Consider the following 25,703-nt stretch of genomic DNA (forward strand, 5'->3'; position numbering starts at 1 on the left):
TTATCTTGTTGTTGTCAAAATGCGGTTTCCTTCCTTCTTATCTTAAATCACCATGGCTACTATCTAAACTGAATCATTATATCAGGGAGATAGAAACTCACTTACAATGACTCACAACAAGTGAATATGCCGCGCGATTAGAATTATGCGCTTTCGCTTATCATTACTCAATTTGAAATTTATTTTTTTAGTGTCCTCCACTTTGTTTTCCCCCACACATATCGCCCTTAAACTCAAACTATAAATTCTCTAATATATCCTCTATTCTTAAAGTCCTTCCTTTGTTTTCACTTCTTTAACGCAATGGAACTAAACTTAACTACCATAGAGGAATACACCCATCAGAATACGAACATATTCACCATTGCAGCCGCAACCACCACCATTATCATCATAATCGTGTCTCTTCTCTACTTCTTCCCTCTCCCATTCTCGAAGAAATCCAAGACGGCCCCTACCGACACCTATTCAACCTCCAATGAGATTCCCAAACCAACTCCAGTCGCATCGTCGTTCAAGTGGGACGAACATCCACCACTCAAATCATATCCCTTCAAAGATGCAATATATAAACTCACAATGGGAATTCGCACCATCGATATCCTGGACTGGCTCCTCATCGAACCAACTTATCTCAAGTCAATTTCTCACAAGGTTAGAATCATCAATAATAAGCATGAAGATTATCCTGCTGATAAAGACTTGAGAAACTCGACGTTATTTGTGACTCCAGAGGCTGCGGACGCAATTAGGGAGTTTTATGACATGGTTATGACATACCTTGTGACGAAATATCCGATGTACTTTAAGGTCAAGGATGGGGAATATTGGAACTTGATTACGGAGAAGAAATATCCTGTAAATTCCGAAGATGTTGAAGATGTCGTTAAGCTTGAAGAATACCTTGCTGAGAATATCGAAGAGGATTTTATTATCTTATTGAAAGATGACCAATCCACTGTAGATGAATACTATTTCAAAGCTGGAGTTTTTGCCTTTGCGGCAGGTTTCAATCCTCAAGACAGGTTTAATAAACCTTTATCATTCATTCATCACCCTGTCCCATCTTATGAATCGAAATTGAAGCTATCAATGAATAGATATTTCCAAAGAATGACCCCAGGGCAATTCATCACTCGCTCAAACTTCTCCGTCCAAACCCATGGTAAGTACTATGTAGATGATTCAAACAAGGGCCATAACTTACCAGAAGGATTTGTTCAGACTGAACTCCCCTATGAGGAACTAGATTTCGAAAACCAGGTCCATTATAGAAGTGAAAGGCAGACTTTAACTAAATTGCCCAAATCAGGTGCTGTGGTGTTTACTATCCGGACATACTTGATGCCAATTGCGCAAGTAAAGGCAGAGGGTGAAGAGGTGGCTATGAGATTAAAGGGGGCAATTGAAAAGTTGCCACCGGATATTGCGCTGTATAAGCGGGCTGATGAATGGGGTCCAGCCGTGTGTAGGTATTTATCTGAATGAGAATCATGGCATATATTTTGTATGTACTCTACTAATAAATATCATTGTTATATATAAATATACACAGTACTCTACAACTTGACAATTTCCTCGCGTACTTCTTCCCAAATGTCGATATTCTTCTTTGCCCAATGGATTAAACATTTATTATAATTCAACAAGATTTCATAAATTTGATTTAATTGACAATTATGGAAACTGGCGATATTTTTATGGATTTCATCAGTTATAAATGATAAATCTTCCAACATTATCTTTTGGCATTTGTCAAAAATCACCAATTTTTCATTCAAATTGACGATTTTTTGTTTTCGTGTTTGTTCTGGATTTTGATCGATGATTTCTGATACATATTGACTTATTTTTCTAAAACTAGGGAACTTGAATTTTCCTTTGTTGCTCTTCTCTTGTTGCTGCTGCTGCTGTTGTTGTTGTTGTTGCTGTTGCAGTCTTGATGGACTTAAATCGTATTTATTGTTCTTCGAAATTCCATGAGAATTGATAGCCAGCTCGATCCTTCCTGATTCCATCTCCAATTTTTCCAATTCTACCAAATCACGTTTCTTGGATGCAATTTCATCATTTAATAACTGTTGCTGTCGATATTTTCTCTGATGGAACTTCAACAAATCATATAAAATATCACTATATTGAACAACCTCACCCAAAGGTTCACTGAACTTAGTTTCCAATTCGTTAATTAGAGTGTTTATGGTTATATAACTTCGATCAAACACTTGTCCGAGTTTGTCTAAGATAATATGAAGTTTTACTGATTCCTCTTCTTCTTGTTTTGGTTTTGATTCGACTAATACCAAGGAGAATGAATTTAGCAAACTTCCTAATTCAGTATAGTCATTGGATATTCCCATGAAATTATCCATTATTCGTTTATTTAAATCGTCTAATCCGGAAGTATTCAAGATATATTGATTAGCATCCGTCGTGTTACTCACCGGAGGCGATCCTTCTGTGTTACCATTAGCATCACCACCTTGTGATGACTGTGCTGGCACAGGTGGGGGCGGCGAGGAACCGTTGCTTTCGAACAATTTGCCTGTCAATTTCTTTAATCCTAAAGTATTCTTACTCACAGGATTTGGCAAGTGGCTATAAACTTTAAAATCGGTTTTTAAGGCATTTTCCGGATTCAGTAGATAAATTGATTTTGGTAATTGAGAATTTATCAAGGCAATTTCATCCGTCCAATTTGCATTCGAATCTAAGAATTTAGCAAAGAATTCTAATTGACGAATTTGATTAATTTTGATACAATTATTTAAGAAATTGGACAATAACCTTTTGCGATGTTCTATTAGTTTGTTTTTGGTTAAATGGGTTGAATTAATATATGAATAATTGGGTTTCCCGTTTCTATTGTTGTTATTATTGGCTCCCTTGCCCTTATGAGAATTGGAAGCATCACCGCTGCCACTACTCCCAGGATGCCCGGGGCTTGTTCCACCTGTTCCCATTGGCTTATTTGCTGTTCCAGACAGGCTTATCAACATACCCAAATTAAAATAATTTTTGGGTGGAATGGGGGGAATGATCAACAATGGGAATATTCTAGTCAAGACATCCCTTAAACTTTCAAAATCAGAATATCGTCTCCTGGTGATAACCTCGTCATCATGGTTGGTAGGCTTATCTAAATCGACCAATTTGATAGTATACACGACATATTTCTTAGATGAGTTGGTCATGCCTTCATTTGAATTCCCTGCTTCTGTTATTTGTATTGATAAGTTATGATTTGACTTGAGCAATTTACCAACTCTGCTTTCAAAGTTCATTTGAATGGATTTGAAGGTTTCTTTATTTGCGTTTTTGTTTCCGGTGCCATTGTTACCATTAGAAGCAGAATTGAATAGCAATAAAGAATCATTGTCATCTTGTTCATTGGTAGTGTCAATTGACTGTTGTGGTGGTTGTTGTTCGTTGTTAGTGCCAGCAATCAAGCTGGCTAATCCTTGGTGTTGGAATGGATTGTTATCTTCCTCTTCTTCTACAGGATTTGGTTCCACGTTCATAATATTGTGGTTATCTTTGTTATTGTCATGTGATTCACCTTCTTGCATTGTAAGATTATAACTCTGTGGCTGTCTATCTGATAAAGATGTTTATCGATAAGCTGGGGAATTCAGAAAAATGGGGCAAAAATAAAAAAAACTGGTTAAAAACGACATTATCTGACATGCATTGTCGTACTGTCGTGTGTAATGTCGTTCTGTCGTAAATCACTTCTTCAAACAAAACATTAAGACAGAAAAACATCACTTGAAATTTTTCTTACAACCAATTTCAACCTTTACCACTAGACATAAACAAATCAAAAGATGGAAGAACCAGTTGGTGTAGTATTACCACATACTAATAGTGATAGTGCTGATGGTATGGCTGATCCACAAAGTATAGAGGAACAGTTTGCCAATGCATTGCAAGATTATCAATTACATAAGCAATTAGATCCACAACAACAACAACAGGGAGTGCTGCCATTTGATGCTTTGGTTAAATTCAAGCTGATTGCAGCTGATCAAGCTTTCCAATTCAGTAAACAATTAGTCAATCAGGATGACGAAAGTGATCTGGATATTCGACAATTATTTGAAACTTGGGATTTAGAAACAAAATTATGGGATTTAACTGAAATATTATATTCATTCAGACTTAGCCAAGGAGAAGAGGAAACCTTAGTTGAACACGATTATTCTACATTAGCAGTTAAGCAAGATAATTATATCCGTAAGAATCCTAAATTAAAAGAAATTAGTCTAATTATTGAATGGTTACAACTGAATAGTGATTATGTCGATGTTGATGAGGAGGTAGAAGGCTCTTCTAATTTAAAATGGAACAATACCAAGAGAGTTATATCCAATCAGGACTTGAACATTCTCAGTGGGAATGTTTCCACCAAAGATCTTATTAATCAATTGGATGTTGATGCGCCATTACGTACAAATAAAGTAATCGATCCAAAAGATGACCAAATTGATTCTGGTAATTTTTCCATCATCTATAAATTATTAATTAGAGGAAAAATTCAAGAAGCTATTGATTATGCAAACTCTACGGGAAACTTTGCACTCGCTTTAATTTTAGTTGGTGCTTCTCAAGAATATCTTAACCCGGTATTAGATGGAATTGAAGATGAATCAATTACCCCAGGAGGGTTAAAGCATAAATTGCTATGGAAGAAGACAGTATATAAGTTATCGCAGCAACCAAATTTAAATTTATATGAAAGATTAATTTACAATTATCTTAGTGGTGGTGATATATTTGAGAATTTAAAACATGCAACGGATAATTGGGAAGAAAGTTTATCATTATATTTGAATCAACTATTGGGGTATAAATTAGATCAATTTGTTCTTGCTCAATCTTCCTCGGATGAATTATTATCATCAATCACAATTCCACAACCTCAAGTTAATTCAATCGATGAGATTTTAAATAATTTACTGAAAACAAATACCCCTATCTCCCAAAAATCACTTCATCCATTACGTGTCGTTTCAGGGGCAATTATGATTAATAAAGTCGGTTCATTATTAACCAATGCGTTGACCTCCTCGGATGCAAACCTAATCAATACCCCTAATCTTCTCCGAATTTTAACTCACCTTTGCATCTTTGTGGCATTAATCGACCCTACAGCCATCGATCCTCAGGATTTAACGACCCTTATCACATTATACATCTCGCAATTGTCATCCAATGCAACTAGTGGTTCTGCTGAATTAATCCCAATCTACCTTTCCTTCATCCCTGATGAACGGGATGCAAGAGAAACTTATTCATTATTCCTCAGTTCAATCACCGACAAATCGCAACGTCAAAAACAACTCGCCATTTCCAAAAAGATCACCCAGCCCTATATTACTGATGACGAGATGATTTTAATTGACGACACCAAATCCGACCAATTGGTCAACATCTTGCGTCGAACAGTTGAGCGAGTAATGCAGGAGACTGAATCGCATTACCAAGTTCCACAAACTCGGTTTTCCATTGAAGAAACCCAAGTTGACGAGGTGGATTATAGAGTGTATACTGCCATTGAATGGTTTTTTGAGAATGATATGGTGCAAGACGCGATTAATGGGAGTATTGTTATTATTCGTCGGTTTTTGTTGTGTGGGAAATTAGCGGCGTTGAAGAAGTTTGCTAAAGATAAGAATTTTAGACAATTGATTGTTGATTATAATATCATGATGGCAGGGAAGAATGATACTGACAGTGAAGCAGTGACTGAAGAGAAAAAGTTAGAGTTGTTACAATATGAAGCGTTATTGGAAGGGTTGAAGTTGGTGGATGAGTGGAAGTCATTTACTGGTCAGCAAATCTCTGAATCTGCTTGGAAGCCTGAACTTGTTTCAAGTAGTTTACAAAAAACAGACAAAACTATCCATAAGTTGTTATTGAATTGGTTAAAGGAATTGATTAATACTTCAGTTTCAGAAGACAATATTGTGTTGTTTAAACAATTTAGATCATTGTATGTCCCATATTTGCTTTTTGAATTAATGAGAATTTATCAACTGGCACGAATTAATGATGAGAAATATATGACGCAAGCTTATGAATTGATTAATCAAGTTGCGAATAATCAATCCAATGATTTATTAGAATGTTTTATAAATTGTGGAAGATTACAAGAGTTTTTAGTCAGGATTGGAGAATTATCAATAATTGGATGTGCAGATGGTGGTATTACCAAATTTATATAATATGAAAAAACTGTATAGACTAATCTAATTTAAAGAAGACGCTTTTTCGTATAATAAGTCAACAACACTTGACAAGTTCTTAACTAACTCTAAAGAAGCCTCATATGCGGCATCCTTCCTAGGTTCATCATAAATAATTAACCATCCATTACCTTGATCCAAAACACCGTAGAAAACCTTATCTAAAATCATTTGTGATAATTTTCCTTCAACTTGTTGTAAATTCAACCCAATAACTTTTGAAATATGACTTAATTCAACACAACTATAAGATTCAATAATCTTTAATAAATTCTGTTCTAATAAATTATCATACAAGGCATTAAAATGATTCTTTATAATTGGATCTGATTTTAATTCAGTTGAATATGTAATTAAGGCATTCTCAAACTCCTTCAAGGATCTATTAGAATATGCAGTTGCAATTGCCTTCATGGCATCAATGTCTTTTGATTTATACTTAGTCACATTCTTATTATTCAAGATATTATTGATATCATCAACTAAATTCAACATGACTTTAGTCAACAACATATATTTCAAAACCACGATTGATCTTGGGTCTTCTTGACTATTAAACCCTTCAAAACTTTCATAAAAATATGAGAAAGCTGTTTTATAATCCTTATCTTCTGAATTCAAAATCCCTGATTGACAATTCAATTCGGCTTGTAATATAGTTGGACAATAAATCGAATTAGCTGAAGTTCTAGCGCTAGTCAAAGCGGCTCTTGATTTAGGGATATTACGTAAGGAATGATAGATTTTCGATTCCAATAATTGAACTTCAACAAGGGAGGATTTATCATCCAATTTCTTATATTCTCTCAATAAATCAGTGATTAATTTCAATGCTTCTTGATATTGGTGTTTAACATAAAGCAAATCACTCAATTTCAATTGTAAGTTTTGACGTAAGAAACTTAACTTATTTTCAACCGCCCATTCAATACTTTCTTTACAACTAGCAATTTGTAAATCTAATGAATTATCAATTTTATCGAAATTTTCAATCAAGGTTTTGACAATCTTGGCGGTTTTTGATTTGGCGAAATGTCCCAATAATTGTTTGGATTCAGTTAAAAGTTGGGCAAGTTTAGTTGCATCTTGTTGTGACTCGTAGATTTTCCCTAATTCTAATATAGCTGATTCTTGTTGTTGTAATTGTTTTGCTGTTGGATGGGTTCCAGCAATGCTGGTTGAATTGACGATGAGTTGTTTATATTTGGATTCAGCCAATTGGTAGTCCTTGGCTGATACCGCTGATTTTGCTTCCTCTAATAGCGTTGTATAGTCTGGCATTGTCTATTTGTATGTTGTTTCAGGTTGTCTTGCTGTCTGTTGGATGGTTCGGTGGTTTTTTGGATTCCAGTTTTTTTGCCATTGGGAATTTTTCAATATTAAAAAGGAGACATTCATTTTTGTATTAAAGTACACGACCTTTGTTAAATGTCTCCTCGGTAAATCTATAGCGACATTTAAGAAAAATTTTAAGCACCGTATAGACCCATTATCTTATACCTAGTAGAAGGAATAACTATTGCAATAGCACCGCCCCTTAAGATGATTGCAAGGAGATTGATGAGTCATCAAACTCTTCATAAATCACTAATAATCAACCCCACCCTACGTACCAGCATACTCCTTCCTCGATTCTATAGTACAAAAAGTCCATTCCCATTAAAACCACCTACCCCGACTTCCAAAGAACCAGAAATGCCCAAATGGCGTCAATGGGGTCTCTATATGAAAACCAAGGAATTCAAAAAGAAAATGACTGGATATTATCTCGGTGGGTTCGGTGTGGTCTTAATCACGATGTTTTTCTACATGAGAGATCGATTTCATGAAAATAAACAACTTAAAATCATCCAATCGAAATACTTTAAAGATCCAAAATCATTAAGTGAATATGAATATTTGATGTTTAAAACCCATAATCCTCAAGAGAAATTACGTCCCTTAGAAATGAAGAAATATAAGATTTATCAAATGATGAGAAAGGAATTTAGAAGAAAGAATTTATTAGATTCTGAAGCGATCTTTAATCCAACTCCTGAAGAATTGGATGAATGGTATGGTAGTCAAGCTAGTAGAGTTAAGAAATTACGTGCTCCTGTTTTGACTGAAGATATTATGGGCAAAGGTAGAGATCTGAATAAGAGTAATCCAAATATTGTTAGTGCTGAAGATACAACTGCGTTTTTTGATGCCAAAGCCAAAGAATATGATGATGAGATCAAATGGGAAGAAAGAGGGATCTTGATGGGGTTCAGAAGAAGTTGGCTAATGAGACAATTGAAGGGCGATGTTTTGGAAGTTGCATGTGGTACCGGAAGAAATATTCCTTATTTACGTACTGATAAGATTAAATCAATTACATTTTTAGATTCTTCAAGAAATATGGTTGAGTTATGTAAAGAGAAATTCCGTGCTGCCCATCCAAAATTCCAAAAGGTGGCATTTACTGTCGGGAAAGCTGAAGATCTAGTTGATTTGGCGGATGACAATCTTAAATATGATACTGTTGTGGAAGCCTTTGGATTATGTGCCCATGAAGATCCTGTCTTGGCATTAAAGAATATGGCCAAATTATTAAAACCAGGTGGAAGAATTGTGTTATTGGAACACGGTAGAAGTACTTGGGATTTCATTAACAATCATTTAGATTTCAGGAGTGAAAAAAGAATGAAAACTTGGGCATGTAGATGGAATTTAGATATTGGAGAATTGGTAGATGAAGCAGGTTTGGATATTACGTATGAAAAGAGAGTGCATTTCAGAACTACTTGGATGTTAGTTTGTAAGAAACCTGAAGATCCACTTTCATTTGATGAAAAGCCATTCTGGAATAAATTATGGGGTACTGAAGTCCAACATGTTAAGAGGTAGAGAGCCTTCCTGTATATATATATATATTAGATTTGTAAATACACGATACTTTATAAGTAAACACCTTCTTCCTCTTGCTCCCCTTGCCTAGCTTTATTCTCAGCATCCTTTTCAGCAATATCATCAAGCAATTTCTGTTCTTCCCTCAATTTAGAATCTCGATTCATTATCCCCCGAGTGACAAGTTCATCATTTATAGCCTGTATCCTCGCAATTTGATCCAATAATACTTGCTTATTTTCCAATATAGTCTCTCGATATAAATCTAAATCCTCTTGCATATCATGGGTTATATGATCCTGACTTTGTAATTGATTGATTTCCTCAAGGAGTTGATTATTGGTATCAATTAGTTTAAATAACAAAGAAGTTTGCTCTGATTTTTTGGAGTCCAATTCGAAATCAGAAACTTTACCAATTGCAGTTACGAATTGTCTTAACGAGAAGGAGTCTATCATTTTCTATACTTTCTAGGGCTGATTGAAATTATCGTTGCCTTTTGCCATTCTGATTATTGAATATTTAATTTTATTTTTTCACAGGATTTTATTTGGTGGCGCTACCATTTACCGCTGGTTGCAAAGTTTATTCGCTGAGTTATTTGAATGGGCAGGCTGCAGAAGTAGATGGAGCTCGGAAGAAAATATCCTTTGGGCATAGTTGGATGAAGGAGAGGCGACAAAGGCCAAGTTTATGAGTACCATTAATCTCGTTGAAAAGTGTTTCAATCAAGCCAAGAAAATCAGAAGAATATATGGTTGATTAGGTTAAATTAATTTGGTTCTTGGCATTGGATTAATGTATAACACATCCCCCCAAAAGTCACACAAAGAAATATCATCAACAATGCTCTTTTTGCACTTCATTGTTCGTAATTCATCCATTCAATGAGAATCCTTCCTGTATACTTTCTTGGTGCATTCCTTGCATACTTGGTGACAGGTACTCCACTAACGGGTTCCAATAACAAACAAAAACAACGAACATTCAAATATACGCTAGATGACCTCGAGTTCCTCCAACTCACAGATACTGACAAATTCATCCTGCTCAAAAAAGAGATCCTCCTTGATTTAATCATCCGTGGTCAGGTAGATCAATATGATCAACGTATCAAGCGAGAATTACGCAAACTAGAAAAATTAGAAAGGGAAGAAGAAAGGAAGAATCATAGACTGTTTTATTTATTGGACGAGAAGGATGATGTGATTGGAATGGGGGATGAGGTGGTAGAGTTCCAGAATCAGTTATTGCAAAACCCAGAATATACCGTGGTGGAAGTTGTTGAGGTTGAGGAGGAGGTTTCTGAAGAGAATACTAAGAAGGAAAAAGTGAAGGGAAAGGTAGAGGTGGGCCCTATGCCTGTGTTGCGTATGGGGTGGGATAGAAAAGAAAGAGGAAATGGATAAATTATGATGCTTACTTCTGCTGGACGTGAAATATAAATTACCAAACAAGGTACTTCCAGTGTCGTAGAATTTTAGGACTTGGTGGATGATATTATATGATTCCCTTTGGTAATATCGTTGGTTTCACCAAAAGTATTAGAGCATGCCATCCCCCACTGGTCTTGTCCTTAATTTGACAAACTGTTCCCCAAGGCTGGGGTGAAAGAGACAGAAGCTATAATTAGAACATATTTAATGTATCATATATTGTAATTGTATAAAAAGAACCTATTTATAATAATAATAAAAAAACCCAAATTGTTTTACCCTAACCCACTTTTTTAAAAAAACGTTAATTTAAACTTTCTTGACGTATCTATATTTCATTATCAAACTTGTTTCCAACTTCATAATTCTTTTAGTTAAAGAAGGATATTTATGAATCAGTTGAATATCAAACAAATCATCATCCATTTCTTTATTATTATTATAAGAAGAATATCCATTTGCTTCTTCTTGATCATCTGATTCATCTTCTATCAATATGATTGATTCAACATGATTAATCTCTTGTACCAATCTACAATTCAATTGTCTTAATTCGATTGAATTGATATAACGTTTACATTTCATGGTATACATTATAATATTGACAATTTTACGATATTCCCATAATTCCACATTGAGGTTAATTAATCGGTTACGTAATTGTAACCATTGATATTCTAATCTTCTACTACTTTTAACTGTGAATTGTAATTTGTATAATACTGCCAATTGTTGTTTTCTATATGATAAATAATTATAATATATTAATGTTAGTTCTTCAACTGAAGTTTCCCATAATTCGTATAATTCTGCATGAGTGTAGTTATTAATTGAGAGGTTATCTAAATAACTTGACATATCCACTTTTTGCGTACTGAAAAAGTTAGACGGGATCGTTAAAACTTACTAAAATATTTAGAATGCCAAGGAAGAGGGGAGTATTGGGGTAGTGGATTGACTTGTGGCTGTAATTAATCAGAAGAAACGAAGGAAGTGATGTGGATTACTTATTTTTGTGACTAATTGGTAACTATTTATATATGTAAAGAATAATTAATGAATAATTTTTTTATTGTTCTTTTTTTTGCAGCAATTAAATTTCATTAATTACAAGTAAACAAACTAATTACACATATCCTCATACGAGATAACAATTGGCAAACACACTCGTGAATACTCCTCATGTTTTGTTATTTACTTTTCTTTTTTTATGTATCTAAGCACACTACCCGTAAGTAGTTCCTTAACCATTCCCTCTTTTGCATTATCTCCCTAACAACCACCCCCCTCCCCCCCTCCTCGCCCTTGTAATTATGGTGTACTTCATCTCTCTTTCCGTAGCTGGAAGTATTAGAAGCCCTTTCCAACTTATTTTGCATTAACTGAGATGTTTCTTTTTTGTGGTAGTTGTAAACATCTCCTTTCGGCATATTTCATTCTCTTTCGTTAGAATCTACTCTTCGTATCATGCCCAATAATAATTTAATAATTACCTCGATTTTTTTTTGCAACAATTCTTATAACATTAACGGGCGGGACAATTCAATTTCTCCTCCCAATTTTCTCATTTCGCTTCTCCACTATCATTTAAATCATCCCTTATTCGGTTGTATTATACACATTCTTGGAAATATTGCGCCAAATTAGGTGTGGCTTTCATGTATAGATCATACCCCAGTTAAGAAATTTTGATCACTCTAAAATTCTAACAAACATTGAAAAAATAATATGAAAAAAATTTTCTTTAATCAGAATCTATGAATCTTCTATTTATAGAATCCACAATGATACGATCGGCATATTGTAGGCTCCTCCCGAGGAGAGTAACCAGATTCTACTACTCCACTGTACCCCAACTACATCCCCTTCTTCAACAACGAGCAAAAGATCTCCAACAAGAACACAAAGCCCTCGAATCAAAACTCGAAGCCTATGATGCCGATCTTCAAATCAAATTCGATACCATCACATCCATCCTCGATAAAGTCAACAAATTAACCGCTCTTCAAGAAGAAATCTCCGAATTGGAAGCAATAACTTCCAATAAAGAAGAAGATCCCGAATTGACCCAAGAAGCAACTGAAGAATTAGAAAAGTTGATCCCACAAGCAAATAAATTAATCTCAAAACTACAAAATCAATTATTACCACCGGTGAAATATTCCGATAAGAAATGTATATTAGAATTACGTCCTGGTGTAGGAGGTGCAGAAGCCGGAATATTTACTCGAGATTTATTGAATATGTATATAAATTTCTCCAATGTCAATAAATGGCCCTATAAAATCATTAGTGAAACAAAAACCAGTGGTGGTGGTGGGATTGTTGAAGCTATTTTGGCAATAGATTATCCGGGGGCATATAATATCTTACGTCATGAGAGTGGAGTTCATCGAGTTCAAAGAATTCCGCAGACTGAAACTAAGGGAAGAATACATACCCTGACAGCTGCAGTTGTTGTATTGCCGAAACTTTCTGAAGGAAATGCTAATTCTTTAAAAGAGGATGAAAGAAGTTTTGCCCCTGGTGAAGTGAGAATCGATACTATGAGAGCAGGAGGTAAAGGTGGACAACATGTTAATACTACTGATTCTGCAGTTAGATTGGTACATATCCCTACCGGGTTAATTGTTATTCAACAAGATGAAAGATCACAGCCTCAAAATAAAGCTAAAGCATTTGCCATTTTAAGAGCAAGATTGGCTGAAAAGGAAAGAATTGATGAAGTGGAAAAGCAAAAAAGTTTGAGAACTGAACAAGTATCGACTACTGATAGAAGTGATAAGATTAGAACGTATAATTATCCTCAGCATCGGGTTACTGATCATAGATGTGGATATAGTTTACATGATTTAGATGGATGTATGAATGGTGAAAAATTATTAGAATTGATTGAAAAAGTAGAAGATTGGGAATTTGGTAATAGATTGGCAGAAATGATTGCTAAAGAGAAATGATAGCTTAACTTGTATATATATAGAGACACATATTGTAAATACATTTTTGATAGAGGTTCCTAGTTTGGTGTTAGCAAGCGAAACTTTATTTCCAATACAACTGTAGATTAACTGTTAAATATGGAATTCGTAAAGACAATGAGTTAAAGTACCAATTTCTGTTGAAATACATGTAACTGGTTTGGGGCCCTGAAAACACTATGAATTGACTTGGAAGTTGGAAAATTTTAGTCAAAGGCTCGTATCCTTCCTAAACTCATTCATTATTGCCATTGCTTTCTAAATATTTGAAAGTGCTCTTGACTGATAAAACTTGCTAGTGATAGAATGAAGTAGTTTAAGTGTATTCTAATATTTGGTTGCAAAATAATTTGGGAAATGTAGATTTCCTGGTTTGGTAATAACTTGTTAAGAGTACTATCATAGCTTTGAAATGGCCGGAGTGCACGTGAACCCGGCTAATGTAGACGTAAAATAATTTTTCTTCAAATATTTTTAAGAAATAGAAATAAAAAAATTGAAATGAAAAATAAAATAAAAAATTTCTAAAATTTCTTTTTTTAGATTCACACACAGTAACACACACTTTGCGATATTTTTATATGTGTACTAACTCGTAAACACAACCAACCTTTTTTTTTTCAATTCTTTTTTTTCTTTTCCCGCCTTTTTCTATTTGATTTATATTTCCCTTTGCTTTCCACAGATCCTGGTTTTCAATTAATCTGTTGTGTGTGTGTTTGTCCTGCTTCTGTGTATTTCCAAAAGTGAGAGAAAGAGAAAAAGATACTGAACCTGTGTGTGTGTGTATCTACCAAATCAGCATAATACGATACCTTCCCATTCGAGAACAATAAAGAAGAACAAAACAAAGTTTTCCTTGTTTCTGAGCATATCCCGGAACAAAAACCCCCTTACTATCGCTTAAACAAACATCTTGCTTATAGACCATTCCTATTGCTACTAGTAACTTACAACTAGCAGCTTCCACAAACCCTTAATTTTTGCATTATTTATCATATTCCATTATCATCAGCATGAAATCATCATATAATATATACAAAAGATTCATATTATTGTTTCTATTTATGATCCATTCTGTGAACTGTATTGGATTAACAATACCACCAATTAAAGATGGACATAAGAAACAATTAAGTTCAATAAATAACTTGGAGAATTGTGTTTCTTATCAAACTAATGTACAAGATATCATATTAATATCAATTAAACTGAATGAAAAGATTACCAGTCAATTATTAAATTTAAATATATTTGATAATTTAGGTAATCAATTAAGAAAACAAAAGAATATAGGATCAAGAGAAATTGATTTAATAATCACTAATGTTGATAATAAATTAAGTTCTACACCCAAGGATAAACGAGATGAACTGGCTAAATCAATTATAAATATATGTTTTGATAATATATATACTGATTTATCCTGGTCTTTCCATCCAATTGATTATGAAGTTGAATTAACGGTTGAAGTTAAACAAAATATAAAAACAACTGATTATAATTTATATAAGAAATATTTTAGTAATAACAAAAAGGGAANATGAACTGGCTAAATCAATTATAAATATATGTTTTGATAATATATATACTGATTTATCCTGGTCTTTCCATCCAATTGATTATGAAGTTGAATTAACGGTTGAAGTTAAACAAAATATAAAAACAACTGATTATAATTTATATAAGAAATATTTTAGTAATAACAAAAAGGGAAAGCAACAACAAGAAGAAGAAGAGTTTACTCAAGAATCATTTGATAATTCAGTTGGATCAGTTAAACAAGAATTGAAAAATATTGTTGAAAATTTGCATTCGCTGCAATCAATATTACAAGAATTGATGGAAGTTGAATATAAATTAAGAGATACTAATGAAGAAATTTATTCTGATTATACCTTGATTAGAATTATCATAATTTCTTGTATTATATTATTTGGATTAACTCAAGTGGTTTATATTAAAAGTTATTTAAAGAATAAGAATTTATTGTAAGAGCTACCATTTGTTTGTATGTAATTAATTGTATTTATATTGTGTGTATAGAGAGAGACAGTGAGAGAGAGCATTTTAATTTGGACAATAATTTTGTATTCATTGGTTCACTTTGTACAAGTGTTGACATTGTAGTTTCCTTAATTTAAGTTGGTCTTCCTAATGGGTACAATCCCTTGTAAGAGCAAACGTTTAATTGCACGAGAATTTGGTATGATGAAATTTTTACAGCCAAATTTGATGTTTTGCACGAACTTACATTTATTTGCAACCAACCACCCTAACTAGGGTGATATTATTATTATTATTATACAAATGGTCTACACCTACTAGAAAGAATGCTTTCAGTAGACGATGTAGTAAGTATTTACAAATCTATCTATCCTCTCATCTTTTCATTATTCAATACTTCTTGACAAATTTGATCCATTGATTCACGATCAATTAAACTACCAACATTCAGATATGCTAAACTAGCTTCATATCCCATTATAATTCTTTGTTCTGTGATTCCTAATTCACCAAATGCCAATGCTTTAATGACATTATAATATCTAGCAATATTAGTTCTAATTGAACTATTGATATTTGGATCATTCTTATCACTATATATTTCCCATGAACTTTCTTCTTCTAATCTCGTGATTGAAATTGATCCCTGTCCAGGAACATAATTAGGACCACCAGCACTACTAGCCTGAAGCTTTGAAGCATCTTGATTCACAACTGTATTGGAAGTAGTAGCAGTACCCGCCTTTGGAGGTGTTTTATAAAGCCATACATATCCATTGATCCCCAATATAATTGATACACTTCCTGGTAAATCATAACTATGATTCTTTGATTTCACAACCAATGAACTAGGAATCTTCAAAAAAATCCCATTTCTTAACTTTCCATATTTCAATGATCTAGTATGTAAACTAGCAATCCCATTTCCAAACAATGTCTGAATTTCACAATTTAATAAATCACCTTCCTTCAAAAAATTCCTCATTTGTAATTCATCCAGCTCCGATTTTCGTCTCAATATCCCCCCAGGTAAATTCACCGATCCCAACATCAAAATCGCATCTTGTTTAGTTCCAATATCAACTTTCCATCGTTTATTCCCAACTTCGGTGATTCTTCCAATTATATGATCTCCTGTTTCAGGCGCATATCGTCCCCTAAGTGGGATTACACTTAATAATCGATTGACACGAGATATGGTTCCTGCAACTGAAGAATAGGTTTTGTCGGCAAGGAAATATGTACCATGACCCTTCATCCAAATTGGATCTTCGGTGATAAGTTCACCAGGGGTGACTATTGATGAAATAGGATGGTCGGACATTTCTATGTCGCTATCATTGTCGTGATTGTCAATGTTATTGGATTGGAGGTGGGAGGAGATGGATGGTTTTGTTATACTGATGACTTCTGTGACGTCCATTGTGTTTGATTTTGGTTGGAAGATTGGTAGTTACTCTCTGAATTGGAAAAGAGTGTTTAGAGAGATGAGCATTAAATTGCACTGAAAAAAATTCACAGTTAAAAAAAATTTCAGTTAAGCGACTATGAGACACCACAGTATGAAATCATTCTTTCGATTCATACACGTTAGCAAAACAGAAAGAAGATTAATAATGTCAACATCAGATCCAATCTTTGCCCCACCCATAAACCGTTCCATGAAGGAACTAGACCGTTCCTTCTTCCGCAAACAAGTCCCATTCTTAGCAGCCTATTTCCCCCAACCAAAATACTTAACCCCATTCATGAAATCCTGTAAATCAGACCTCCTTCAAATATCCCACGTCAAACATATCATCCCCATGGACAATTCCAAAGCCGTCCTCCTCCATCCCCAAATCACATCCCCAGAAGATATTTCTCCAGAAACAAAACAAAAAATCCAAGAATTCGGTATCGAAATCCGTCCATATACCATGGATCTCGACTATTCATTCTGGAAAGCTGATGATATCTTACGTGCGGTCCTACCTGAAGATCTCGTCGATGAGACCCCTACAGGATTCAGTCAAGCTGGTCATATTGCTCATCTTAATCTTCGTAATGCCTTTAAACCATTTGGGAAATTGATTGGACAGGTTATTCTTGATAAAAACCCTAGTGTTGAGACGGTGGTTGATAAAGCTGATACGATTGCTAATAAGTTTAGAACCTTCAATATGACCTTATTGGCAGGTAAGGATGATTTTGTCGTGGAGCAGACGGAGAGTAAATGTAGGTTTAAATTTGATTTTAGTAAAGTTTATTGGAATTCTAGACTTGCGACTGAGCATGAAAGGTTGGTTGAGAAGTTTGATGTGGGAGAAGTTGTAGGAGATGTTTTTGCTGGGGTGGGGCCATTTGCCGTGCCGGCTGGGAAGAAAAAGGTTATTGTGATGGCTAATGATTTAAATCCAGAAAGTTATAGATATTTGAAAGAAAATATTGAACTGAATCGAGTTGAGAAGTTTACAAAAGCGTATAATTTGGATGGAAGGGAATTTATTCAACAAGCTCCCAAATTGTTATATGATTTCCATAAGGGAACTCCCGTAATTGAGGAAGATATAATCAAGAGAAGAAAAGTCACAGATCCTAAAACTGGTCAATCTAAATCCATAAAGGAAATTACCATCAAGAAAACCAAAACTCCAAAATATTATTCCCATTTCGTTATGAACTTACCTGATTCTGCCTTATCATTCTTAAACGAATTTATTGGTCTCTATTCTAGACATCCTTCCATCATGGAAGAAATTCAATCAGATCCGGAATTCAAATTACCTATGATCCATGTCCATTGTTTTGAGAAATTTGGTTTGGATGAAGAACCAACTGTGGATGAATTGAGTCGTAGAGTTTATGATAAGATATGTGGATTGATTGAATATGAATTGGATTATGATACTATAGAATTCCATACAGTTAGGTGGGTCGCTCCTACTAAGATTATGTTTTGCGCTTCTTTTGAATTGCCTAAAGAGGTGGCATTTAAAGAGTTATAAGGTGTAGTTGTGTAAATAAATTTGTACTATAGTATATCATTGACAAGAATCTAATGTCATTTATGTCAATCTTTAAGTAGTCCTGTTTTATTTCACTTTTCCATAGTAAGAGTGACCTGTAGATACAATCTAGTTCCCTCTATTTGATATTTCATCCTATCGTATCTTACGAAAAGTCTGATATATTTGTCAAAAGCTTAGTCATTGGCTGCAAAAAAGTTACCCAGATAAAATCTTGAAACAAAATCAACTTTAGGATACTTTTTATTGTTTTCCAAACTGCAAGATACATCCCTGCACCCTTCCTATTTGATAGAGATCAATTAGTGTCGACTACTACTAAGTTTGTGTTTTCTATAGTGCCTTGTGGATCGTTGGCAATTTTGTTAGTGGATGCATCACGAAGTACAGCGTAATATTTTTCGGGTAAAGATGCCAATTCTGCCAGGGGTTTTTTGACGTTTTCCGTTTTGGATAAGATGAAACTGACTGCGTTTCCCCACTATTCTTATCGGGAAAGTTTTTAGAAGCAGAAAGTATCCTCGTAGAAAAGCGGCCCAAGGCTCTGCCCTGCCATTGGATTGATAATGAAAAAGAGTCATCTCATTAGAATTAATTTAGACCAATTGGCCAAGCAATTGTAGAAGAAAAAGAAGCCTTTTAAAGTTTTGATAGAGAATTCTAGAAGGATCCCTTTTAACAATGAAACTCTATCCAACGGGAGTTTCTGGAAAGTAATTTCATGTTGATTCCATATCTTGGCAGGTCCTTCACATCACAATAGGGGTCAGTACTTAAATGCAGTACCCCGTATAAAATATTAAAATAAAAATTTTAAAAAATCATCTTGAAATTTACCGAATAATCTACAAAATCTCTAAACTCCTTATTCTGACTTAGGAAGGAATAGTATGCGTCATTCAGGTGTTTTCAATTGATCTAGAAGGGAAGAAACAAATGTTTGTTATTAAGCCAAATCCACTTAAAATAATTGATTTATCAAATGAAGATCAAGAAACTGCTGAAGAATTGGTTCAAGCCGCAGCAACTCAAGGATTTTTATTTATAGAAGGACATAATTTTACCCAAGCAGAGGTGGATCAATTATTTCAAATTTCAAGAGAGTTTTTCCACTTACCTCATGACTATAAGCGACAATATGCAATTGATGAAACTAATCATGGATATGCTGATTTTGGAGGTGAAACTTTAGATCCAATTCATCAGAAAAAAGGTGATCCAAAGGAAGCATTAAATATCAGTGGTTTAGATTTTACTACTGGGAAATCAACTAAACCAATACCTGATTGGTTTACTCAAGATCCCAAGAGAGAAGCATTGATAAATGAAACCATAATTAAATTATATCAGTTATCAATTAAAATACTTCGATTCATTGCACGAGGTTTCAAAATTGAAGATATTGGTGATCTTAAGGGAGAAGATTGGTTTGGTACAAAATGTGCTCCTGAAAAGCCTTCGGGTTCAACGTTTAGATTACTTCATTATCCTGGTCAGAAATCTTTAGATCCTGACACGACAATACGAGCAGGAGCACATACTGATTATGGGTCAATTACATTATTATTTCAAAAACCTCATGAAGAAGGATTGGAGATCTATTCACCAGTAACGAAACATTGGGAAGCTGTACCCTTTGTACCAGGGTCAAATAAATTCCAAGGTATGGCCCCACCAATTGTGGTGAATATAGGTGATTTATTAAGTTATTGGACTTCGGGATATTTGAAATCAACTCTTCATCGAGTTAAATTCCCCATTCCGGTACGAGAAACTGGGCATGACCGATATTCAATTGCTTTTTTCAGTCATCCTAATGATGATGCGCTTTTGGAACCAGTTCCTAGTGAATTGGTTAAGAATATTAAACGGGAAGGTGTACGTGAGAATGATGATGAATGTATCAGTGCGGCTGAACATTTAAAAAGACGATTGGCAGCCACATACGGCTGGAAAAGCGAGTAGCTTTGTTTAATTCTTTGTATCTATTGTATATATAATTGTAATTGTAAGAATCTCATTCCCCATCCCTTTTGTTATAAAATGAAATGAATGACTCTCTTCATGTCGTCTGACCCTTATCTGCAAAGGAAAAGGGAAGCGATAACCGATAGCAAAGAAAAAAATGACGAGACATCTATTTCCTAATTGGGATGGGGCGCATTCTTCTATTTTTGTCATTGTTCCGCCAGAGAAACAATTGAATGGTTGCATTGTAACACATTGTTCTATCTGGTTGATATCTGTTATCAGAAAATTGAATTTCATCATCAGTGAATGAATGACGTCTTTTGGTTAAATCAAAATCAAGCATCCAATACAACTTTATTTTCTTTCTCACGAGTTCTCAAGTTACCCATACACAACTAAAACCATGCCACATGAACGACCTTCACATTTCTCACCAAACCACGGAAGTCATACCCCAATGATAACCTCAGATCCCATCGAAGTAGTGGAAATAATCAATGATCAAGAAATAGAGAATTATAGATGGGGGATCATATTACTCGTAGTTTCAGTTACTACTTGGATTATAGGTCTAGAATTGGTCAATGCTGTTCTAAAGGGAGATAGTTATACTAAACCATTTTTATTTGCTGTCATTTCTGGTTCAAGTTATATTGTCAATTTCGTTCCTGATATCTTCAATGGAATAAAACGCGTATTTACTGGCAGCAAAAGGAAAGACTCCGTTGCCCTAGTAGTTCCCTCAATAGAAGAAACAACTCCATTATTAGAAAGTAGTTCTCGAGACACTGTCAACAACATCACCAACACCAAATTAGAGAAAACAATCTCGGAAGATTTCGAGAATCCAATAGAATTAACTACATCTGAGATATGGAGCCTAGCTGTACAAATCGCATTCATTTACTATCTATACAATTCATTCGTCATGGAGGCATTGCAATTCACATCAGCTTCAAATCAAACAGTATTGGGAACTACTTCGTCAGCATTCACGCTTGTAATTGGAGTATTTCTCAAAATTGAGAAATTCTCAATCAAGAAAGTCTTATGTGTTGTATGCAGCTTCTTAGGGGTGTTTATGGTTAATTTTGGAGAATCTGTAGGTGAAAATAAGCATCGAAATAAATTTGAACTGAAAAATCCTCAATTGGGTAATTTGTTAGCATTAGGAGGAGCATTGATGTATGCCTTATATTTAATTAATATGAAATTGAAATGTGGAACTGGCAATAAGGTTACAAATGAACGAAGATTGTTTGCATATGCTGGATTAATTACTTTATTGGTTGGAATACCTTTGTTGTACATTCTTGATCATTTTGGAATTGAGAAGTTTGAATTGCCTCCTAATAATTCCATTATGGCAAGTGTGTTGATCAATGGGGTTTTTTCGGCACTTTCAGACTATGCAGCAATGTTGGCTATGTTACTTACAAGTCCACTTGTTGTTTCACTTACATTAACTTCAGGAATCCCCATCACCATTTTCATCGACTATATCATATTATTTTTCACCAGTGGGAAAGATGAACATCATAAGACTAGCTTCTTGTATTTCCTCGGAATCATTTGCATAATATTATCTGTATTATTGGTCAATATCAACATCACGTCTGAAAATGAATTAATCGAAGAAGTTATCGAAGAAGCCCTTGAAGAAGCAATCAGACGAGATGAAATCATGTCACCCGTTCTTTCTCCACTATTAGCTCCACCAACAACTAGCGGATCACATACACCATTTTTAAGAACCCCAGGAGGTGGTCGTGAATCGCCTGTTCCTTTCCAAGTTGGAATACATGCGTCTAATATATTGTCCAGCTTGACTCCAAAAGCGAGACCGGGAATAGCAAGGCATGTTTCTGAATTTGTTCTTGAAGGTACAAATCCATGTCATCAACATCACCATCATCTTCAAAAGCATCGTTCTTTGTTATCGTTTGAACGAATGGCGGAAGACGGAGAAGAAGAGGACGAAGATGAGCCAAATATTGTTGTCATGAGTGGTACACACCACCAATATCGTGTGAAGAGTCTTAATACCCAAGATTCGGAGAGAAGAAACCATCATTAGCATTTTTTAGCATATTTTGTGTAAATAAATAATTCTTGCATCAATAAATAACTAATTTAAACTACGGTTTTCTACAATATCTATGAAATATCTAATCCCTATTCATACTGGTATGTAACTTATGTTCTCTCATGAATAATGAAGAAACATATCCAAGTACAACCGTAACCAATGCGAATATAAACGCACCTCTGCATCCATCAGCATATGATTCCCTAATTGCTCCACGAACATATTTTGGTGCGTCTCGAATATAATTAGTATTCGCTAATGCCTTTTCAATAATCTTGGATGCTTGTTTCTGATCACTAACGAGATCATTAATAGATTTGGTCAATCTTATCAACAACACATTCTGAAAAATTGCCGATGCGATGGAAACTCCCAAAGTAGACCCAGTTGCTCTGAACGTATATTGAATCGAAGTAGTACAGGCTTGATACTTCATTGGTACGGCCGCTATTAATGCAAGCAATGTGATTGTTAACAAGCACGAATATCCCAACCCAGAAGGCAATAACAACAAAAGTTGTTGCCAAGTAGGTATAGACGGGGTGATTGCCACGATTCTAGATACACCCAATACGGAAACAATACCAGCTATGACTGCAAGTTTGTAATAACGACCAGTTTTCTTCATATAGAGTCCAGCACCGACAGATCCAAAGGATACCCCTACGAAATTTGGAATCAATCTTAATCCATTTTGGGTGGCTGTGAAGTCCATGACTGAGGTGTAGTATACTGGGACATAGAATAATGTGGTGAATATACCCATGGTGTAGAACCAATTGGTTAATGAGGATGCCACTACGGTTCGATTGCCTAATAATTCAATTGGGATAATTGGTTCTTCGGAAATATAGGCTTCAGTGTATGCAAATGCAATTAAAAAGAGTAATGCACCCACTGATAAGCCCATAAATGTCTTTGAAGAATAGGCGATTTCTCTTCCTCCCACGGATGCGGCGATTAAGAACATCATTAACGAAGTAACCAAGAAGAATGATCCCAAGAAATCGACTCGTTTTAATTTTTGTCTTATATCTTGACCGTGTGCACCCAATCCTGGAGAACCTTCAGGTAAGTTCAAATTAAAATGAATAGCCAATCCTACAATCAATGCCAATGGTACTTGTAATATAAAAACATATTTCCAACCCAAACTGTCAGCTACCAATCCACCAATAATCCCTCCTGAGGCAGAACCTAATCCAAAAAACACATTTGCTAATCCTTGATAAAATCCACGATCCCTTAAAGGAATTATATCTGACATAGTAATAGTACCCAAACAAGTCAAACCAGATCCTCCCCATCCAGTGACAAATCTCCCCACGACTAACCAAAATAATGAATCAGTTACACAAATCGTACATCCAATAGCAAACAAAATCGAACAAGAAATCAACAATACTTTTCTTCCAAAAATATCAGATAATTTCCCAAATATAGGCTGGAACGCAGCCGATGATAATAAATACGCAGTTGCAATCCACGAAATGTCCGAAACGGCATTCAAATCAGACGCAATCAAGGTCAACAAAGTGGTGACTACAGTTGCATCAAGTGCGGCCAAAAAAGCTCCCATAAAGATACTGGATACAACAGTATATAATTGCCTTTTCGGTAATGCATATCCTCCATGCGGATCGTCTATTTCGTAGGTGGTTTCTGTATCGCCTGGTTTGTGTATCGAGCCATATTCGTGGGTTTTTAAGATTGTTGGAGATAAGAGTCCTTCATCTTCGGCAGCGAGTTCGGCTGCAACTAGACCGGCCAGACCGGCTGATGTATCTTGGATTATTGTTGGGCATAGATGAGGGTGATGAAGGAGTTCATCCGTTTCAGTAGCTTCTCGTTGGTCGTCTGTTGTCATGGGTCTGCTGAATTGGAGGTTTTTGTGGGGAGGTTAGGTTCATTGTAATTAATTTGAAAATTTTTAGTGCAAGATAAAAAATAGAACAGAAAAATTAAACTGTGGCTTCCTGGTTAGGGCCGCATAAGGATTCCACATTTTTTTTGAATTAATAAGCATACTGTGGTGGTGGTTGCGAAATTGACCATAAAATTAAAGAAACAGGAAACGAGCCATAGTGCCCATAAATTAACAAGAACAAGAAACATTCATACCTATAATGTATAATTCGTTATACTCCTTGGGTCCCAATGAAATGCTGTATAAAAGCCCACATCCAAGTAGATTCCTTTGAAGAGTTTTCTAGAAAAACATCTGGATTGTCGGGGAAGACTTGGATTTTAACTGAAGTCACTGATAGAGACTTAGATTCAAAACATTTTGCCAGAGATATTTGGCATCTGCTTGCAACCCTCAAGGCTTGGGCGGACATTCAGACGGAGGGAGGGGGATGGTCAGGTTGGTTTGCTGATTAATACAAACTCAACTATACTAATCCATAAACATTTAAGAAGACTATTGCTTGAAGTTACGCGAGCTCTCGGTATCTGAGGGACTCGTATTGTCAGACGAAGGACACAGAAAGATCGTCCATGAATGTTGTGTCTCCAATTCCAAGATTTCGCACCCAAATATAATTGTTCCCTTATGCACTACCAAACGCGTCTTACTAATATTTTCGATCTTACTACATCAACTTTCCATCTCTCCATTGGATTGTCATAATAGCAGCATAATGTCTAATAAAATTCAGCTAAACGATGATGCTACTCCGGTAATCAATGCATCTTTATTACCGATGCACATTCAATACACAGGTCCAGCTAAGACACAAGATTATTTCACTCCTTCAAAGATGAAAGAAACCCACAATGATGGTACAGAAATAGATATTGCATATTTTAGGGGTTGTAAGCTTGTAGGTAAAACTATAGATTTGAAAGCAAATGATGTGGGTGGATATATTGTTAATAGGTCTGAACATTTAGGTAGAGTTGGGAATGAGGATGGTAGTGAAGATATTAAAAGTTTTGCTACTTTTACTCCTACTGCAAAGTTTGATAAATTGGTGCTATATGGACATGATACTACAGTTGAGCTGAATAACCAATGGGGATTAATTCCAGAATTCCTTGAAGTTAGTAAAATAATACACGAATAGATAGGATATAGATATGATACAATAATA

General features: G+C 34.9%; 16 protein-coding genes across 16 annotated transcripts; 10 read left to right on the top strand and 6 right to left on the bottom strand. All coding sequences in view use genetic code 12, as the record gives it.

The window, feature by feature from the left end:
* Nucleotides 1-303: 303 nt before the first annotated feature.
* On the top strand, nt 304-1,488 carry HRQ2 (Hrq2p; the record flags this gene model as incomplete). The annotated part of the gene is made up of 1 exon (XM_049408061.1): nt 304-1,488. The coding sequence occupies one exon, from the start codon at nt 304-306 to the stop codon at nt 1,486-1,488; it is 1,185 nt and encodes a 394-aa protein (XP_049266213.1).
* Nucleotides 1,489-1,559: 71 nt separating this feature from the next.
* J8A68_000412 (uncharacterized protein) lies at nt 1,560-3,569 on the bottom strand (the record flags this gene model as incomplete). The annotated part of the gene is made up of 1 exon (XM_049408072.1): nt 1,560-3,569. The coding sequence occupies one exon, from the start codon at nt 3,567-3,569 to the stop codon at nt 1,560-1,562; it is 2,010 nt and encodes a 669-aa protein (XP_049266214.1).
* Nucleotides 3,570-3,827: 258 nt separating this feature from the next.
* On the top strand, nt 3,828-6,227 carry NUP84 (Nup84p; the record flags this gene model as incomplete). Its single annotated transcript, XM_049408083.1, has 1 exon — nt 3,828-6,227. The coding sequence occupies one exon, from the start codon at nt 3,828-3,830 to the stop codon at nt 6,225-6,227; it is 2,400 nt and encodes a 799-aa protein (XP_049266215.1).
* A 24-nt stretch (nt 6,228-6,251) lies between these two features.
* Nucleotides 6,252-7,529, bottom strand: RPN6 (proteasome regulatory particle lid subunit; the record flags this gene model as incomplete). Its single annotated transcript, XM_049408094.1, has 1 exon — nt 6,252-7,529. One exon carries the CDS (start codon nt 7,527-7,529, stop codon nt 6,252-6,254), a length of 1,278 nt encoding a protein of 425 aa, XP_049266216.1.
* A 261-nt stretch (nt 7,530-7,790) lies between these two features.
* J8A68_000415 (putative RNA methyltransferase) lies at nt 7,791-9,119 on the top strand (the record flags this gene model as incomplete). The annotated part of the gene is made up of 1 exon (XM_049408105.1): nt 7,791-9,119. The coding sequence occupies one exon, from the start codon at nt 7,791-7,793 to the stop codon at nt 9,117-9,119; it is 1,329 nt and encodes a 442-aa protein (XP_049266217.1).
* A 50-nt stretch (nt 9,120-9,169) lies between these two features.
* Nucleotides 9,170-9,577, bottom strand: J8A68_000416 (uncharacterized protein; the record flags this gene model as incomplete). Its single annotated transcript, XM_049408116.1, has 1 exon — nt 9,170-9,577. One exon carries the CDS (start codon nt 9,575-9,577, stop codon nt 9,170-9,172), a length of 408 nt encoding a protein of 135 aa, XP_049266218.1.
* A 429-nt stretch (nt 9,578-10,006) lies between these two features.
* Nucleotides 10,007-10,528, top strand: J8A68_000417 (uncharacterized protein; the record flags this gene model as incomplete). The annotated part of the gene is made up of 1 exon (XM_049408128.1): nt 10,007-10,528. The coding sequence occupies one exon, from the start codon at nt 10,007-10,009 to the stop codon at nt 10,526-10,528; it is 522 nt and encodes a 173-aa protein (XP_049266219.1).
* A 336-nt stretch (nt 10,529-10,864) lies between these two features.
* Nucleotides 10,865-11,413, bottom strand: J8A68_000418 (uncharacterized protein; the record flags this gene model as incomplete). The annotated part of the gene is made up of 1 exon (XM_049408139.1): nt 10,865-11,413. One exon carries the CDS (start codon nt 11,411-11,413, stop codon nt 10,865-10,867), a length of 549 nt encoding a protein of 182 aa, XP_049266220.1.
* Nucleotides 11,414-12,312: 899 nt separating this feature from the next.
* Nucleotides 12,313-13,512, top strand: J8A68_000419 (uncharacterized protein; the record flags this gene model as incomplete). Its single annotated transcript, XM_049408150.1, has 1 exon — nt 12,313-13,512. The coding sequence occupies one exon, from the start codon at nt 12,313-12,315 to the stop codon at nt 13,510-13,512; it is 1,200 nt and encodes a 399-aa protein (XP_049266221.1).
* Nucleotides 13,513-14,549: 1,037 nt separating this feature from the next.
* On the top strand, nt 14,550-15,528 carry J8A68_000420 (uncharacterized protein; the record flags this gene model as incomplete). The annotated part of the gene is made up of 2 exons (XM_049408161.1): nt 14,550-14,931; nt 15,164-15,528. 2 exons carry the CDS (start codon nt 14,550-14,552, stop codon nt 15,526-15,528), a joined length of 747 nt encoding a protein of 248 aa, XP_049266222.1.
* Nucleotides 15,529-15,907: 379 nt separating this feature from the next.
* Nucleotides 15,908-16,963, bottom strand: J8A68_000421 (exosome non-catalytic core subunit; the record flags this gene model as incomplete). Its single annotated transcript, XM_049408172.1, has 1 exon — nt 15,908-16,963. The coding sequence occupies one exon, from the start codon at nt 16,961-16,963 to the stop codon at nt 15,908-15,910; it is 1,056 nt and encodes a 351-aa protein (XP_049266223.1).
* A 193-nt stretch (nt 16,964-17,156) lies between these two features.
* J8A68_000422 (tRNA (guanine) methyltransferase) lies at nt 17,157-18,527 on the top strand (the record flags this gene model as incomplete). Its single annotated transcript, XM_049408183.1, has 1 exon — nt 17,157-18,527. One exon carries the CDS (start codon nt 17,157-17,159, stop codon nt 18,525-18,527), a length of 1,371 nt encoding a protein of 456 aa, XP_049266224.1.
* A 957-nt stretch (nt 18,528-19,484) lies between these two features.
* Nucleotides 19,485-20,513, top strand: J8A68_000423 (uncharacterized protein; the record flags this gene model as incomplete). Its single annotated transcript, XM_049408194.1, has 1 exon — nt 19,485-20,513. One exon carries the CDS (start codon nt 19,485-19,487, stop codon nt 20,511-20,513), a length of 1,029 nt encoding a protein of 342 aa, XP_049266225.1.
* Nucleotides 20,514-20,922: 409 nt separating this feature from the next.
* J8A68_000424 (uncharacterized protein) lies at nt 20,923-22,596 on the top strand (the record flags this gene model as incomplete). The annotated part of the gene is made up of 1 exon (XM_049408205.1): nt 20,923-22,596. The coding sequence occupies one exon, from the start codon at nt 20,923-20,925 to the stop codon at nt 22,594-22,596; it is 1,674 nt and encodes a 557-aa protein (XP_049266226.1).
* A 91-nt stretch (nt 22,597-22,687) lies between these two features.
* J8A68_000425 (uncharacterized protein) lies at nt 22,688-24,475 on the bottom strand (the record flags this gene model as incomplete). The annotated part of the gene is made up of 1 exon (XM_049408216.1): nt 22,688-24,475. The coding sequence occupies one exon, from the start codon at nt 24,473-24,475 to the stop codon at nt 22,688-22,690; it is 1,788 nt and encodes a 595-aa protein (XP_049266227.1).
* Nucleotides 24,476-25,250: 775 nt separating this feature from the next.
* On the top strand, nt 25,251-25,676 carry J8A68_000426 (uncharacterized protein; the record flags this gene model as incomplete). Its single annotated transcript, XM_049408227.1, has 1 exon — nt 25,251-25,676. One exon carries the CDS (start codon nt 25,251-25,253, stop codon nt 25,674-25,676), a length of 426 nt encoding a protein of 141 aa, XP_049266228.1.
* Between the last annotated feature and the right edge of the window lie 27 nt (nt 25,677-25,703).

This window comes from Hemisphaericaspora subhashii, assembly GCF_019202705.1.
Source record: "Hemisphaericaspora subhashii strain CBS 10753 chromosome Unknown scaffold8, whole genome shotgun sequence".
Lineage (NCBI taxonomy): Eukaryota > Fungi > Ascomycota > Pichiomycetes > Serinales > Debaryomycetaceae > Hemisphaericaspora > Hemisphaericaspora subhashii.